This window comes from Tauraco erythrolophus, chromosome 13 (genome assembly GCF_009769465.1).
Source record: "Tauraco erythrolophus isolate bTauEry1 chromosome 13, bTauEry1.pri, whole genome shotgun sequence".
Lineage (NCBI taxonomy): Eukaryota > Metazoa > Chordata > Aves > Musophagiformes > Musophagidae > Tauraco > Tauraco erythrolophus.
In genome coordinates, this window is record NC_141477.1 from 19736108 (window position 1) to 19754199 (window position 18092).

General features: G+C 50.5%; 1 protein-coding gene across 1 annotated transcript; it reads right to left on the reverse strand.

Annotated features, from left to right (window-relative positions):
- Positions 1-3042: 3042 nt before the first annotated feature.
- RAB39B (RAB39B, member RAS oncogene family) lies at positions 3043-7994 on the reverse strand. The gene is made up of 2 exons (XM_086619628.1): positions 7780-7994; positions 3043-3469 (listed from the first exon to the last, which is right to left on the reverse strand). Exons 1-2 carry the CDS (start codon positions 7992-7994, stop codon positions 3043-3045), a joined length of 642 nt encoding a protein of 213 aa, XP_086475754.1.
- Between the last annotated feature and the right edge of the window lie 10098 nt (positions 7995-18092).

Genomic DNA, 18092 nt, shown 5'->3' on the forward strand with positions numbered 1-18092 from the left:
GATTGTTTTTAACGTGGTAGAAACCACAGAAAGTTAGTTTTTTCTTTTTTTTTTCTTTTTGTCCTAGAGTAAAAGAACTCCTGACCTTTATACTGTGAAAGGTATCACCTTCTGATTTTTCTAAATCCCTCTTGCACTAAAAGTCAAAGCATTAAAACCAGTTGTTAGAAAAGAATTCTTAGCATATCCTATAAGTTCTTCATCTTAGAAAAAACATTCCAAATTTTGTACAGCTGAATCTACATTTCCTATATTTTAATAAGCTGTCTAGAAAATGCAAGGAATTAGAAAAAGATGTATATAATGACTTCTCTATCATTTAATATAACCATTTATTACCTCTAAGTAGTTAAGACTGCGTACATTTTCTTCTGTACTGTTCCTCTTTAGAATTATGACACTTGTGGTTTTCAAACTGAAGATTTACTCTGAAGGCCTGAATGCCCTTACTGGTTTAGGCTTTCTGGAACTCCTCTCTGGGAGCAGTAAAGGGGAATGTCCAAAACCCAATAAATAACATACTGGTTGTCTCGTGGAAATTCATCTTTCCCCTGCTGGCCCGGTTCCTGCACTGAGAATTACCGAATTTTACTATTGCTAAAACGCCGTTGGATCCAACGTCAAACTGCCGTTGATGCAGCGCTCCAGCTGTGCCCGAGGACAGCTGCGATGCCCAGCGAGGCAACCCAAGACACACCTGGTGAACAGCCAGACCCTGAAGGCAGCGCCTTGGTGGACTCGCCTTTCTGAAAATGAGGAACCCGACCCTTCCCTACTTGTTTGTCCTCCTTGCCTTTGTGAAAGCAGGGCTCACAGACCTGGTCCCACCAAACCGTGCGTGCTCTGCTGGTGTCAGCCTGTGACAGCCCATGGCAGCCGAGCTCCTGTGGTGCTCTCTGCATCAGTCTTCTTCAGCTTTGCTTACCTAGAAAGAGATTTTGTAAAGGGACTTTTTTTTTTTTCAATACACATTTTTATTCATTTAATTTTCAGGGCACTCAACTCTGCCACCACAGAATCTGCCTGGAATTCACTGGGCTTTAGCACAAGGTTTTTGACACATTTATAAGCTATTCAGGTGTGACCAGGGGTCCTTATCAGTGAGGAGCTCACTGAAAGGTGCTCGCCCATCACCATCGCCACCCCTCCCTTCCTCGAATTTGCTACCAGCAGCTGCAACACTACTGCTCCTCCACAGAGCCCAGGAACTGAAATTGTTCCTAGAACACTGAAAATAAAAAAGTTAATTCATTTTTCAGGGTTTGGTTGTTGGGTTGGGTTTGGTTTGTTTCTATTTTTTACAGTTTTAATACGGAAACCACAGGGTTTTCTTCCTTCATACAGCCCTGCCCAAGCGCTGCAAACCATTAGGACAGTCGAAGGGAGAAACTGTCTGAACTCAACAGCAATTAAGACCCACATTTTTATAGATGGGGTGGCTTAAAAGCTGTAATAAGTGTTTTGTTCTTCTCTACTTAGAGGCCTAAAATCAAACACTAGTTGCTCCCTGTGGTTTTTACCTAATCCCTCCCTCCTGCCCATTAGCAGTTTGCTGTATAAAGCTTGCAAACTTGAGTTAAAAAATTTTGTCACTGTGGTTCTGTTTGCTTTTAATAGGCTGAACTTCCCTAGTTTGCTACAGCAGCACAGTTACCCTGCTGCACTTCAAAAGTTAAACTTAGCGGATGCAAAGCTTCTATGTGGTAAACGGCATTCCCAGAAAACATCCACCTACATGAAGCTTTTGTAACACGGCTATCATCCCATGGTGACCAACCTGAGACGGATCCTCCTCTGTCAAATTAAAACATGGAGCAAACAAATTTTGACCTTGTCTTGTGGCTTTCCCTTTCCACCTGCTCAGACACTTCTGTTGTGTGCTCCTCCTTCCCAGTGCTAGTTCTCTTCTTCCACAGATGCCAAGAAAGAAAATGACACTTTAACAGCAGAAAGTACTGATGGAAGCTGTTGTCTTCCATGCTATTTAACTTCTTTAAAAGCAGATCTCACCTTTTAGCATGTCTGATGCACCTGAGTTAAGCTTTTCAAGGTTTTTATTTTGTTGGGGTGGGCTCCCCCTCACCCCCCACCCCCCCTTTCCATTCCTCCTTGTGACCTGGCTGGTAAGACACCCAAAAGGTCAGCACGGTGCTGTTAGCAAGACAGAAAGGCTGGTTTGTCCCACCTGGCTGCAAGACATCAGCCTTAAGATATGACAGATGAGGACATGGTTCGCTCTTTATGCTCTCGATCGCTTAATTCTATTGGAAAGCCCGAACTCAGGGAACGTTCGTGGTACTCACCCAGGCAGTAAATGCATAAAAATGCATTGAATAATTACTACTGGAGCAGGAGTTGCCACTTAGAATCCCAGTTCAGCACAGCAAGAAAAGCACTGGGGGGGTGGAATTAATTTAAATTTTCATTACCAATCAAATAACCACTGTTTTCCTCTTTCAGTCCCACAGAATATTCTTCGCTATCGAAATAGGTTCAAGAACATAAGAAAGAAAATTCAGAAGTGTGCATACCATGTCAGTAAACTTTCCCTGTGGAGCTGGCCTTCTGAGGAAATGGTATCTGTGCTGCCTTTACACCTTCCTGGTAATAAACAGCTGACAAAGATGTCCTCTTTCTTTCTCTCTGTCTGCCCATTTGTCATACTGCTAAAAGTGTCCATACTGTGGCTTCAATGCCCAGCACAGAGCTATGGATTCACTTAGAAGAGGACATGTACAGTACCCTGGCATGTGCCAGCCCATTCAGCTGTGTACTCTCTCCTGTCTCGTGCAGCCCCTCATTTCTGCCTCCTGTTACAACATCTACACGCACCCTCACTCACTCTCCGTTAGGTTTGTAGCCCCCAGTTCTGAAAGGTTATTTGGAACAGAACATTTCTTTCTGGGGTCTGTTCTGGTGTCCACAACAGCGTGGGAGGCTGTTCACAACGGGAGTGTTGCTCTCCCTTCTGTCACACCGAGTTCACTTAGTAAAGTACGTTTGGTTAGTAGAGTTCATCACCACTTGCCTCACTAGAAGAGCTCAGCACAAGCACCGCCTATCTGATTTCACCACTTCTTCTGAAGAGTGCACTACATTTGGGACGAACCCACTCTTTACCCCTTCCCATCCCTCCTGGATTGAAATTTCCCCCCTTTTAACAAGCTCGTATATATCTCGAGTCAGGTCAGTGAAGGCCTTCTCCACGTTAATGGCATCCCGAGCTGAGGTCTCAATGTACTTCATACCATACGCAGCAGCCAGTTTCTCAGCCTCGTGCCTGGTGACTTGCCGCTGTGTGTCAAGGTCACACTTGTGGCCCACCAAAACAAAGACGATCTGGTACGGCTGGACGTGCACCTTGGTCTCCTCCAGCCACTCGTGGACGTTCTGGAAGGACCTGCGGTTGGTAATGTCAAAGAGGAGGAGTCCGCCAACTGAGTTCCTGTAGTAGGCTCTGGTGATGGACCTGGAAGTGAATCAGCCACAACAGAAGTATAAGATACAGCTGTTTGGGAAGAAGGGCAGAGCACGTTTCATGTGGGGCTTTTGTGTGTTTCTTCTGATTATTTTTTTCCTTAAGCCAAATGCAGCCCTTCTGAACACAGGTCTTAGTTTAAGCAAGCAGCGTTACCACCACCCTGTCCACCCTGCAGCACGCAGGGCAGAGGCAGCCAGCCACGCACGGTCTTAGGGCTTTTACCTTGTGCTCTGTAGAGCTTGTCATGCAAAAAGACAACCTCTCTTGGCTTAAAGACCTCATCCTTGGGTAACTATCTGCCCCACCAATTTATTACAGCTCTGTTCAAAAGCCCCACCACCATTTTGGGTCTCTATTTTCTATCGTGGATTTCTGTATGCCCTTTGCTGTTAGCCCCAACAGTCCCATCCCTGTCGTGTAAGTTCTCTGAATCCCTTGTCTAACCCATTGGTTTAGAAGCACCGTAACAAATTAAAGGATTTATTTGAAACTAAACACCCACTTTCTGATAGACACATAAAAGGTGGAGGCTACAGAGTTGGAAGGCAGACCATGGTGGGGTTGTAGCTGCTCTCCGTACGCCCAGGGCCTCGGCACAGGCACAGGGACATCCACTGACTCCTGCGCTTTCTCCCACTACGCCACTGGTCAAAACACACCGCTGCAGCTACCACACTGGCAGGAGCAGCCAGTCTGACCTCCCGAGTGACAGCAAAATGATGTAATGGCTTCCTTGTTCCTGCCAAATACTGACAACAATAAACAGGTAACCAAAAAGACCCCCAAACCGCAGGCAGAGAAATGGAGCGCGTCTCCCACAACTCTTCCGAGCCAGGGCAGGCTTCGCCGCAGCCAGAGGCAGCACATGGCATCAGCTAACGCAGGGTGACGGCGCGAAGCTGAGGCCACGGGGCTGAGCAGAGCTGCACGTCAACGACTACTACACGTGGAAAAAACAAGAAGCTGTAAAAATGTGATGGTTCTGAAAAGTCATGGATTTGTTCTAAATCCAGAAGCAAGGATCGATTTCAGTCCCTGGAGGGATTCACACTCGGGCCTGAACCTTTCTTGCTAGGAACATGTAGGCACTGCTGCATTTTTACCTTGGGACAAGTCCTTTTTTTGGCCATGCAAGACTGTTGTTGGGAGTTGCTTGGTCCCGTAGTGTGTGTATCTAGCGCAACCGCCTCAAGCAAGGATGAACTGGAGTTTTCAAGGAGTGCTTTATCAACAGACATGCAGTGATGGGTGAAAATCCACATCCAGAACTGAAGACAGCTAAAAGGGGGGTGGGGAATAGATAGTTGGCTGTGTTTGGATAATTTATCCTCTCCCAATTATCTGGCTGAGGGACAACAGTAGCTCTGCACATTTGGCACCGAGGGAATTAGATCTGCCTTTTGCTATCTAGCCAGCTGCCAACAGATACCGGCGCTTTGAATTCCCCCCACGCTGTCACAGGCATTTCTGCTTCTCCCTTGTGCTCGGCGTATCGGCCCTGGCTCCTCCTGCCAACACCAACAAGGCCTCAGGTACGTCTGAAAGACATGACGGGATCTAAGCTGAACGCTGCTTCGCAGTAAAACTAGGTGAAGGTCTCAGTGCCTTTTCTCAAAGCCTTTTCCACAGACTGTTTTCCTTGCTGAAGGAAATGGTGTTGCCTTCATGCTGTACACAACTCCTCGATTCTCTTCCAAGACTCTTCCCTCCTCCTGCTGTGCTCACGCAGAGCAGCACGGCTATTTGCACCTATTTCGGCCACGTTTTAACATAAAAGTGTTGCCTCTGTCTGTACCCACGGTGGGGACTCTTGCACCCGGGGTCCACGGCCATTGGTTCAAGTCTTTCCCTCTCAGCCAAGGGAGAGCTGCTGGACGAAACAGCTCTTCTGTAGGTGGTGGCACACAGTTGCAGGGAGCGAGGGCTGCACATGCTCCTGCTTTTGTTCGCGTTACACAACAGCGCGTTTCAGACAAGGAAATCACAGTAGTCCAGCAACGAGAGATGGGCAAAAACCTGCTGGATCCAGGAAGAATTGGACCCTTCTCTTCTGCATCTCCAAAGCAGCTTCAACGCTGCCCCAGGCAGCGTGTTTTGGGGCTTGATCTGGCAAAATAGAATGGCACATGTTTAACTGTCATTTAAGCCCTGACTGCAGGGAAATTGCTTCTAATTTGTGGAGCGTGCAAGAGCTCACAGCGGGGGTCAGGAAGAGCAGAAATGTAGCACAGCTGCAGACCAGAGAACACCAACAAGGTGTCTTCAAAATAACTACAGTGGTTTCTTGCTTGCGGGGCAGCTGTTAAACTATGCAAAGCAGACTGGAAACGCTCAAATCAGAGAACCTGGTGAAAAAGCGGAGCTCATTCTTAGGAATTTCCTTCTTAAGAAATTCCCTGCACTACGACAAAAAAGTTTAAGGGTTCTGGAGAGTGTCTGCACCATCACACTTCTTGCCTATGCCCACGAGTCTGAGGGGCTTCAGCTTATTCCAGTAATAGCTACGTCTTGCCTTTTGCCAAGAAAAAACAGCGTGCAGGAGGAGCCCAAGAGCTGCTGTCTTTATGAGGCACAATTTGTCACAGGGCTAATGATGATTTGAAAGAGATAAACACAAAACAGACTTTTTGCCTGTTTTTTTTTTCATACTTCAGTCCGCTCCATAAAGGCACCCGGGTTTGCTCACTTCCCTCTAGCTTTCCACATTGGGAATTTAAGTCTGTGCTTCGGCAAGGGCATTTCAAAGTTGCACAATGTGGGGGTTTTTATGTCACTCACTGTTCCTGCCCCTTACACTCCTCTTGCCTCTGAACGCTGCTGCCCATGGCCGTGGCAGCCTGCCCTTGCGCTGAAGGTCGCCTGCTCATCACGCTTACAAGCTGAGCACCAGGCCGGGGCAACCACCAGCAAGCACTAAGGGTGAGAAGCCTCCAGGGCCCCAAACTTCCTAACGTGTAAAAGAAAAAAAACTGAAGCCATCCGACAGCTTTTGCTCTTGCCAGCGAAGGCAGAGGCAGGGGATGGCAGCCAGGAGTGCTTTGTACAGACCTCAGCTCAAGATCCAAAGCTGGAAGCTGATGCAACCACGAGCTAAAGCACCTCCTCTCCCAGCAGAATCGAGCGCCGGCTCCTGGCTGCAAGGTAGCGGAAGAAAAACCTGCCGGTGGGTAAGGACTGCACATCCTGGGCCAGACGCCACGGATGCGAAGGAAGATGGTGAGAGGGGTGGGGTAGGGGAGGTTTCAGCTGCTGAATGAAACCAAAACGTTCTTCAGGCAGGTCATTACAGCACAGAAGTAGAAGCTACGTGAAGCTGCACAGAGATCATGGAGCAAGGAAAGTGCTCCTGGAGGGAGCAGGACGGAAAGGCGGACGAGGGCTAGAGATGCATGAAAAATCCAAGCAAACAGGAGGCAGGGAGCCGAGGGTACACTCACGCTCCTTCCAAACGAGCACTGTCCCAGCAGCGTGTGTCCTGTGACACCACCAGCCCCGTTTAGATGGGTCCGAGCTCACTCCCACTGCTGCTTTTACCATACAGTTCTGCGGGAAACTCTTGGCACGGTCCCACATGCCATTTATTTTTCCTCTAGCCTTCCTTCCTACCGCTTAATCTCCCAGATCGTTTGTGCCCGTGCACGCTCCAGAAGGCACCTGTCAACAGCCACAACCAAGGGTTTGTCCCGGCCTTTCTGCGTCCCACAGACAGCCGATTTCTGCTGTCACTGCACAAACTCAAACCACGTATTCCAGCGCATCTAGCGAGCCCGAACCGCGCGTCCAGCTATGAAACATCCTGGTTACTGGCGCTGCACCAGCGGGGAGCGGGCGCCTTCCCCGCCGCGCTGCATCCGCGGATGCTCACGGCGGCCGCGCAGGGCCGGTAAACATCCCGCAGCGCCGGCGCTGCCTCCGGGCCGCGTCCCAGCGGCAGCGGGGTCGCTCCTCTACACCTCCACCCTACACACCCTATACATCCTACACACCCTATACATCCTACACTCCCTACACACCCCACACGGGGCCGTTTGGGGGTGGACACAAACCCCGGGGACACAAAGCGGGACGATTCCCCGCTGCGTTTTGGGGGCAACGCTGCAAAAAAAAAAAGAAAACAAACCCGAAATGGGGAAGGCGAAAGGTCTCATTTGACTCTCGGCTCATCCGCCAAACCTCTCGCGCGGCGGTGCGGCCCCCCCCGGCCCCGCACAAGCCGGGGCCCGGCACGGCCCCGGGAAGGGCCGCTCCGCCGGGAGCCCGGCCCGGCCGCCCGCCCCCGCCGCCGCCGCCGGTCTCACCGGAACCGCTCCTGCCCGGCCGTGTCCCAGATCTGCAGCTTGATCCTTTTTCCCGGCTCGATCTCCACCAGCCTGGAGAAGAAATCCACGCCCACCGTGGGGTCGGAGATCTGGGCGAAGCGCCCCTCGGTGAAGCGGCGGATGAGGCAGGACTTGCCCACGGTGGAGTCGCCGATGACGATGAGGCGGAACTGGTACAGCCAGATGGCCTCCATGCTGCCGCCGCCCGCCTCAGCGCCCGCCCGCCGCCGCGCCGCCCATGCCCGGCCCGCGGGCCCGGGGGCGGCCGCCGCGCCGCTCGCCCGCAGGGGGCGCGCCGGCCGGGAGGCGCCGCGCCGCCTGGCCGGGACCGCGGCGCCCCGGGGGGGCCCGGGCCTTGCCCCCCGCCGCCGGGCCGCGCGGGCGGGCCGGCCCCGCTGTGTGCGCCGCGGCCGCGCCGCTCAGGCGGGCCCCATGGCGGCCGGCGCAGGCCCCTGCCCGGCACCCCGCTGCCCCGTCACCGCCGGCGCATCCCGCCGAGCCCCGGCCCCGCCGCTGAAGTGCTGCGCGGACCGCGGGGCCGGGCGGGCGCCGGCCGCCGCCTCAGCCCCGCCCCCCCCCACCCCCTCCCGCCGGTACCGGCGCCGAGGGTCGCTCCCCCGCCGCCGCGGTGCCCCGCTCTCCCCGCAGCGCCCGTTCCCTGCGGCTGCAGCGCCCCCGCCCTCCCCCTCCCCCGCCGGTGCCGGGGATGGAGCCGGTGCCGGAGCCGGTGCCGGGCTGCGGGATGGAGGCGCGGCCGAGTGCGGGGCGCGCAGTGATGCAATGGCGGCCGCGCTCTACCGCACTGCCGGGAGGAGCCGCCACCCCCGAAACGCGGCCGCTGCGGGAGCCGTGCGGGGGCGGGGCGGGGCGGGACCGTGCGGGGCGGCGGGGGCGGCCGGGGGAGCCCGGGGCTGAGGGGGGCCGTGCCGAGCCCGAGGGGCGGCGGAGGGGCCGAGACTGGCCGTGCTCGGTCGGGGGGCGGGCAGGGCGCGCAGCACCGCGCCGCGGTTTAAACGCGAGTCCCACGGCTGGAGAGGTGCCGGCTGCCGCCGCTCCGCCGGGGCTTCCGACACTGAAACCTAACGGGGGAGCCCCGGGGGGAGCCCGAGTGTCCCGCCGCTTTTGCGGAGGGGTCGCGGCCTGTGGCGGGGGGTCCCGGCGCCCCTCCCGGGGGATCGCCGCCCCCGCCGCCCCGCGCGCTGGGGGGTGTGCGTGTGTGCAGATACCTATATGGTGTGAGTGTGCATATACCTATATGGGGTGTGTGTGCAGATACCTATATGGTGTGAGTGTGCATATACCTATATGGGGTGTGTGTGCATACACCTATATGGGGTGTGTGTGCATACACCTATATGGGGTGTGTGTGCATATACCTATATGGGGTGTGTGCGTACACCTATATGGGGGGGGTGTGTGTATATACCTATATAGTGTGTGTGCATCCACGTATATGGGGTGTGTGCATATACCTATATGGGGTGCATGCATACACCTATATGGGGGGTGTGTGTGTGTATACCTATATAGTGTGTGTGCATACACCTATATGGTGTGTGTGCAGTCCCAAAATGAATAGTTACAGACATTACGTACCCAGCAACTCAAATACCACAACATCTTACCCAGCCCATTTTCCCTCGCTCTGCTCCAGCAGGTTCTTGGCTCCGCGGGTCGAAGCGCAGCTGTTCAGGCGCGGGAGCAGCAGCGACCGTCGCGCAGCGTACACGCGGGTGCTTCGGGCTGCGCGTGCCAGTTTTGAGGGGCCCGTCCCAAACGGGCAGCGTGGCGCATCGCACGTGGCTCCATCGGATACGGCTGAGCTCGAGTACCTGTTTGTTCAGCACTTGCCAGAGCAGAGTTTTGATCTCTGGAACGGAAAACAATAATGTATATCATTAAAAACTGTGACTAAAATGTGTATATTAAGTCAGATATATATGGAAAAAAAAAGAGAGGACTATCGAGGCTTTTTCTTTTTTAAAATTTATGAAACCATTGGTGTTTTCTTCTAAAGAGATGGTTTCATTAAAAAGAGCTCCTCCTGCATGACCACTATTGAAATGAATGCATTCACAGTGGCTATTATATTCATTAGATCCTCAAAAAAAGGACATTTCTATAGCTATGAGCTAGTTAGCCAGCTTGTAAATTGGACTAGGACATTACAGAGGCCATTTCAAGTCTTGAGGAATAAATGGCAAGGAATTTTTTTCAATATCCTTTGAAATGGAATAATTTATTAAAAAAATACTCTTATTAAAGTACCTCAGGACAGGAAAGAAAACTGATGAAGCGATCCGCACAGCAACAGAAAAATATTAAACCTATAAATCCGAGTTAGCAGCACATTAACCAGTGAGTCATTGCCAGCGGTGCTTTGTGGGGATCTGGTGCACTTTACCCTATGATTTCTGAGTATTGGATGCCCATTAGTTGAAGCCCACGACAAATTGTGGTTTCTCTTAACTGTTTCTCTCTCCTCCCCGTGTACTCACACACTCAGTCGCCCCGTTCCCTTTCTTCCGTGGGTTTTCTGGCACTCAAGCAGGCAGAAGCAGTCAGTAACACCCTGCAAGTCAACCATCAGCGGCATCTCCAGGAGGTTCTCCAGGCAGAGGTGCCAGCAGCCATTTCCTGGCAGTGGCACAAGCTACGACAGGGAGCAGCCGAAGCACCCTGACTTGCAGGACTGTGAGGAGCCAAGGAAAGCACCGAGGGGTGGGCTGGGGCCCAGCAGATGCTGTCGTAGCTAGAGGAATTTCTGGAACATCAGGGATCTGTTTTCTCCAGCAAATAAACCCGCAGGATCCCATGATGCAGGTTATTATTTTCCTTTTCTCCGAACACATGCATATAGATGAACACACGCTGCGTGACTAGGCAGCCACGATATTAATTAGCAACTGAGAAGGTAGGAGAAAATGAGATCCTGGGAGAGCCTTTGTTCTGATACCATTTTAGAAAATCGAAAATCTGGTGTCTGAAAGAGCGAGACAGAGTAACCTAGATTCGATGCAAATCGAAGGGGTACAGCCCTGCACCACGTACAGCCAAACGTGGATTACAGCCCTGCCCAAGGGCCACAACCTTCCCACCATACAGCTCCTGCACAAGGTGAAAAACATTCATGCATCACAACTGGAGTGAGTATTTCTTACTTAGTAAATCTATTTTAAGGCAGGAAACCTGGGGCAAAAGCGGGCAAGTGCTGGAAAACAACTCCCGTGTTACCCTGTGCTGCCTGAGTCTCCATCCCCGAGCGATTATATAAACTGCCTTGCAGCGTTAGATGATGAAACCCTCATCAGATACCCAGGAGGAGCTTTTGTGAGACCAGTTCCAACTCGTTTCAGGCTGGTGGGTGGTGAGTGCCGTGTGTGCTCCAAACAGCAGGAACCGCTGCCATGCAGCCCCGCATTAAGAGCCCGGCGCCAGCCTCAGCCGTCCCTGTGCCTCGGGCAGGACGGTGTCAAGGCAAGGCTCCTGGGCAGGAGCTCTCTGCTGGGAAGCCCAGGCTCGCTGTGACTGGGCCACAGAGAAGGTACTGAGCCCTGGTCAGGGATGGCTACGAGTCAGGCATCCCCCAGGCACAGCACTGCTATTCACAGACGTTCCTCCCTCTAAATATTTTTGCCAGTCTAGTAGTTTAGTTTTTCTCCAAACCCAGGCAGTGCTTTTTACACCCCGTAGCCATCTCCAAGCCCATGGCAGCACTACAAGGAGGAGAGTGCCTCAGCACCGCACGCACCATGCAATTTTAATGCCCTTTCAGTTTCCAAGGATACAAAAAACAATCAATGAATGAGACACAATCCCTCGCTGCGGGGCTGGCTGCACAGGAGCTGCCTGAGATGGCCCGTGCCCCAGACTGGGAAGGTGCAGCAATCCCAACACAGTGGTGAACCAGAGCACCTGAACCCACGGGCTGCCGTCCCCAGCCCCACTCGCGACGGAGCTGCTCGTCACCGCAGAGATAAACTGCACCCAAGCGAGCCCTGCGAGTGTACGCTGCCAAAGTGGCCGGAGACCAGCTACGGAAAACAGTTATGGGCAACACAGGGCTGATGGGAGGGGTGAGAACAGGGCTGGCTCACCACACGTAGCAAACAATTTATTACCTAGTTCCAAAAAACATCCCTGTTAAATTAGGCATGTCCAGGAGCTGTGACACGGAGACAGATTACACTGCTGACAAGGACGCGGTTGCACCCATAACCTGCTAGCTGATGTGTGCCTCTGTAAAACCCAGCACAGAGGGAAGGTATTAAGGGAATTAATGTTTATTATTTATATGATGCCCACAGTTAGTCAGGGTGGCGCAGACAAGCATAAAGCCAAGGACACCATGCGGTGCTTGGGAACTGACAGCCCAGTTGACAGCAGGCACTGGGAGTGTAATTTAGGACTTTGTGACGAGGTGACAGCCTTAGAGCCTCCAACAGCAGTAGCAGGAGGGAAGCACAGGCAGGGCTGAATGCCAGGAGGCACATGGTGAAGCTTCTGTCCCCCCTTGGCTTTTGGCTGGGCTCTGGGCTCAGGTGCCCTTCATAGCGGCGGACTTCTGCAGCAGATTGGCAGCCTCTGTCCCCAGGAAACTTGTCTAACCTCCCTCCCCAAACTCCAACCTGTTGACAAAATGCTTCTAGTGAGCAATGGAGTACTGTACACCAAGGCAGCTCCAAGCATGCAGGCTGGGCTTCCAGGGGTGGCATCCTGCAGAGGTACCACTAGTCCCTAAGTGTCATACTGGGATCAACTCAAAAGCAGTAGAGGAGACATAGGCTTGATAAATATAGCCATGGCTGAGTGATGCTGGCTGTGCCATGAATGATTCTCCATTAACATAGGCACAAATTACCTAAATGTCTCTCCTACACTAAGTGTCCAGGCTCCTTCTGTAGCCAAAGAGTGGCAGAAACATCTTGAGAGCCATTTATCCCACTCAGCCTGATGGGATGAACCGTCCCCTACCACTGCTGCTCTCTCCCTTGGCTCTAGAGGAACAAGGGGCCCAGCACAGAGCTGCTGCCCGACCTCAGACAGCTTGAAAGCTTAACACCGCCACGGAGACGGGGCTGCAAGGCCAGCCAGGATCTGCGCCGATGGGAGAACTTGGAAGAGACACAAACGCAGAGAAACTTCAACAATAACCAGAGAAGCCCGAGTCAATAGCGGTGCTCCAGGGCACTGCTAGCATTTGCTTTGCAACCTGAATGGACAGGGAAGCTTAAACTCTTGTACAGCGTGATCCATGTGGGTGGACGTGCACAGAGGATAAGTGTGTCCCTGCATCCCTGCACGTGGCAGAGCCACCCTTTGGGGGTGGGACAGCCTCCAGCCCCAACGGCTTGCACATGCGAGGAAGTCAGCTGGGTTTTTGAAGAGAGGTAAAACACTTGCAAAAGGTTTCCCCGTGACAATAAATTAAACACCAGCTCATTACCATGGGATGGCTTACTCCACACGCAGCTGCCGGTGTGTTATTTCAGATTATGATCAATTAAAATGGTCATGGGTTGGATGGTCGAAAAAGGGGGGCTCCCATCAAGAGATCATTGTATCTGCCTGAATCCAAGAACAGATCTGCCACTGGGAATATTATGTCCTTGTAGCTGTTCAAGTCTTCCCAGGAAGGGAACAGGATCTGCTTAGAGCAAATAGAAGCCATTACAATCAGGATCAATTAGTAATGGTGAGTGGGAGAGAGGAGGAGAGGAAAAGAGGTTATTGTGATTTTTTCTTCCTACAGAGCGAGCGTCTGAGCTACTTACATTGCCAGAAAACATCTCTCCAGCTTCCCCTCTGAGCCCGGGGCTCAGCCTGCTTGCTTACAGCTCAAGAGCTACTTCGGGTTGTTAATAACTAGCAGGATGGCATTACGGGTTGTTAGATGCATGAAATCTGATTTCTGTTCCTACTGGTGGCGTCTCAAGTTTAGCGGCACACAGGCAGGTCTGTAGAGTGAGAAAAAGCAAAAGGCACTTGCATTTGCTCTGTTCAGTGCCACCCAACACAGGCCTTTTTGTCAGAAGCTGCAACGCCTGTTGAGGACTAATTGTGGGGGTCTTTAAGGCGCTGCAGGGGGTAGGACTGTGGCTCTGTGGTGATGTATATTTTCCATTTTGTAAAATACAGGATGCCAAGTAATTTGCTGAACCCTGACTGCATCCCTGGAAAAAAAAAGGAAAACTGACCAGCAGAAATGCCTTCATACTCAGGACTCCTTCCTTTCCTCCTAAAATGATCTATTAAAGCAGGGCTGGTTTAGCTAGTTTGGGTCTACAAAGACCCAACCTAGCTTGCCGCAACCCAGAGATCAGTCCAGCCACAATAGAATCTTACAGCATTTTAAAAAGCAAATATCTGCCTGCTTAAGCTAGCACCCATTTCAGATCGCTTGCAGGGAAATTCACCACCACCCAGCAGGCACGCTAACTGGAGCCCTCCGGCACAAACCTGGCAAGCTCAGACCCTGCTCCCGTTTGTGTTCCTCCACCCTCCTAGGATGCTGCTGCCTGCTGACATCCTCACCCAACGTCATTCAGATTTTACTATCTCACATGAGGCATTTCAGCTGAGCGAATGGGAAATTAAGGCAAACCCAAAAGGAGCTTGGTCTAGAGCTGCTGAACTCCTGGAGGGCCCCTGGGGGAGATGTTTCCAGCTCTCCACCATGCCCATGCCTCACTCAGAAGAAAGAGATCTCATACAAGCCATTAATAGTAATTTCTCCATGGGCCTCCTGGAAGCCGATGCTCGTTTTTTGTGCTGCTGTGAGCTGACCCAGCACCCTCCAACCAACCAACATGTGCAGAAGGGTGTGAGAAGCTGGCAAACACCCCAAAAGTGGGAATGGCCAGCAGGACCTTGTCGAGAGCAGCACAGCTCCGGTAACACGTACCTCACAGCGTCTGTGCCAACACGCTGGTGCACGATGCTTTACGGTGAGCTTCCCGATGCCTTCTGACAGCCTTTGCCACAGCGCTCAGAGGGACATCTCCTCCCGGGCATCCGTTTTACCAGGAACAGCAGACGACCAGGACACCTGAGGGGTGGTAAGTAGGCGGGTGGAAAAGAGAAAGGATTAAGCCACGAAAGATTAAAGTACAAAACAGCCAACTGAAACAAACGACCAAATCAAGTGCTGAATATGTTCATTCAGTTATCAGGAACTGAAGTGTTTATTTATTCAGTTTTTGATACATTGCTCTATTTGATACATTTTTTGACTAAATTTAACACGCCTGTAAAAATACAGCATTTCTTATTTCAGTAGATTATGTTATTACATGGGTTTATTTAGCCAGTGTAATTTCTCCCTGAATCTCCACAGTACTTAATTTTTTTTTTCTTCTCTTTGTGAAGGATAAAGCTGAGCAAATATTTAGTAATGGCTAATTAATTCAACCATTTCTTTTCCATCTCCTGAGACACTCATTCACTGGATGTTGTTCAAGATTCAACAATTCTTTCTTTCTCTTCTTTAGCTAGCTTCTAAACAATTTTCAATCATTTCTGATACCTGGAACATGAACAGTTCTGAACAGACTTAGGCCACAGATTATATTTTCCGATGGGGCAGAAATACTTTCTAGACTCTCACTTTCTCTCCTTTTTTTTTGGCTCGTAAGGTTCCCAAGAAAAAGTGATATAAAAAAGGCATAAAGTCAAAGGAAGCACATTCCCTCTCCAATGTAGAACATTCATGGAAAGCAGTTGTTCAGCTTTACTGCAGATACTGAGGTTTGTATTTTACATTAAGAGGATAGTGCCTAAGGGTGCCAGCCTGTAACCTAGCACTCCATAGGCCTGCTCGGTCCCTGGGGTCACTTCTGTACCCAGCAAGAGCCCAGCGACTGCAGTCAGCTCCCACCGTGCCACTGGGACCTGCGTGCTCATTTTCAGAGAAATAAGAGACCTAAAACACATTTACTATATGCATCAAGTCTTACCTTCTTATGGAACTTTGCTTAACGCGTTCTACAATGAACTAGTAACCACAGTCAGAAAATTTGCCATTTTCTCTTTACCAGTTACTACGCAACTGGTCGTTGTCACACGCCTCTGGGCTTGAGTCTCTTTTACATGTTGCGTTCACAGACAACAAATGTCACCATCGTAAGCCACGTACAAGCAGCCTGTTAACCTCATACTCACAAGCTCCTCCACTCCTTCAGAGGACACTGGCAATAAAAGTGCCTTAAGTCTTTTTCTGATAAAGTGCTTTCTGGGCAGTAAGTAAAACAGATACGGCATAATAAATTTTACTACCGCAGATGCAGTTGTGTTACAAATGTGTGTGTGGTTTGGCAGTGTAATCTCTTACTCTGATAAACTATTAAATGCCAAAGAAAGCTTCTTAAGTTAATCAGGGCTTAATTTAAATAAACAAGCCACCAAAAGATTAATAAAAATCCCTAATGGAATCTGAATGCAAAAATAGTCTGTTCACAAAGTCCTGGGCCAAGTTCATAAAAGCAACAGCGCTGGGATGAAACTGGCCCACTGACCCCCTTTTTCTCCCCTTATTGGCACTGTCAGTGCAAAAGATGTAAATTTTCTGAAACACCACACAAACATTTCCATCTCCAACGACGAAACAGCAGTTCTGGCCACATCGTCATGTGTTAACACTGCACACGAGGAGGAGGAGGAGGCGGGATGACTCCAATTTCTCGATGGAGAGAAGTCACCTGAATCCTCCAGGAGGAGATCTGGGCCTGCCCGAGCTGAAGGCTCTGGCATTACCAACTGTGTTCGCAGCCACAGCCGAAATCCCCTCCTGGAGCACCCTGCGGGATAAGGAAGCGCTCAGGGGGAGAGCCACAGTCCTGCGGGTAACTCCACCGCAACAAGCCACTGCCCTGATGAGCAGGGCTCCTCGTGGTAGTGAAGTTACATGGATGCATTAATATTCACATGTTCAGCACCTAAACAGGTAAAGATAACAATTTAAAACCTCTCATCTTAGGCCAAATACTGCTGTTTTATCCCACAATGGCAATAAACGACCAAACCTTGGTGAACAAAACACGCCAGGCTGGAGCCCACACAAAGCACCTTTGGGCTGACATCAGGTCCTTCATCAGACAGTTGTTACTCAGTTCTGTTGCTCTACAGACTCTCAGTGCTTTCAGTGCTATGACTGGTATTTTCAAGTATTATCTTTTTCCAATAGCAAAACCATTTTCTTTTTTTTTTTCCCATGAAAGCTGCTGATTATCTCCCAAACGTCTTCATTTAATGAAAAAGTCTTGTTATTTTGAGAGTACGTTTTTCCATTCGTTTATTTACAACCATCTTTGCTAAGCTGAAAATTTATGCTGAGCTTGGGTTAAATAAAATCAATACATTAGAGTATGAAAATATTCTGAGCCAAAATCTAGGGTAGACTAGTTACAAAAAATATTTCTCCATGACTCTTCACTTGCCTTTGGGCAAAAATGGTTCATTTTGACATGACAAAATGTAACACCTCTTTCGCTTGCTTTTTTGTTACTCAGACCGTGCTAAAAATAGGTACAAGGAGACCAGATGATGACAAAAGAAAAACATTCTATTTAATCACAATATGTACATACAAAATAGAAATTACAAAGCTGCGTTTCAAAAGGCATTCGCAAGGCCACTCTGCCACAGTCAATGTGCCCGATGCAAAGTTCTTGCAAGCTACTGGCAAAAAAGAAATTCCAGCCACGGACAATTACCTGACGGGCATTAGCTGAGCTGAAGACCAGCCGGGCAGCAGGGTGTGCCGGGGCAGGAGATCACCCCAGGCGACCGGAGCTCTGCAGTGACCCTTCGTATTTGCTCGCTCCCTACTTACCTCTCCCACTGACTCCCAACATCTCCTGCGCTCCAGTGTGGTTCTGACCTTTCTTTCCTGACCCGTTGTGCCAGGCTGACATGAAAGTGTTTCCTACTCGATTATTTCACATGGAAATGTTTTGCACACAAAGCGTTTCAAAGGTGCGATTAGGCCCATTAGCAATGTAACCATATTTTACACTTGGGCAAGCACTTTAGTTTATATTGCACTGAAACTGTCCTTTCATAGAGAAATTTGCCTGAGGTCACTGAGGAACCCTGTGGGAAAGTTAGGAAAACAGCTCCTGATTGCAAAATCCCACTAGCTGCAGGACCATCACTTCTCTCTTTCACATTAAAGTGGAAAGAAATTAATATATTGAATTCCTCATTGTCATCCTCCTCAGGTTGCTCCATTTCCTGCTTCAAACAGTCCTCTCCTTCTTTAGATTCACCTTGGATCTCAATTTTCCACACGCTAG

Coding starts and splice junctions, on each gene's coding strand:
- RAB39B (XM_086619628.1), bottom strand. CDS start 7,994: ATGGAGGCCATCTGGCTGTACCAGTTCCGCCTCATCGTCATCGGCGAC. Junction 3,470..7,779: donor GCCGGGCAGGAGCGGTTCCG/GTGAGACCGGCG, acceptor ATTCACTTCCAG/GTCCATCACCAGAGCCTACT.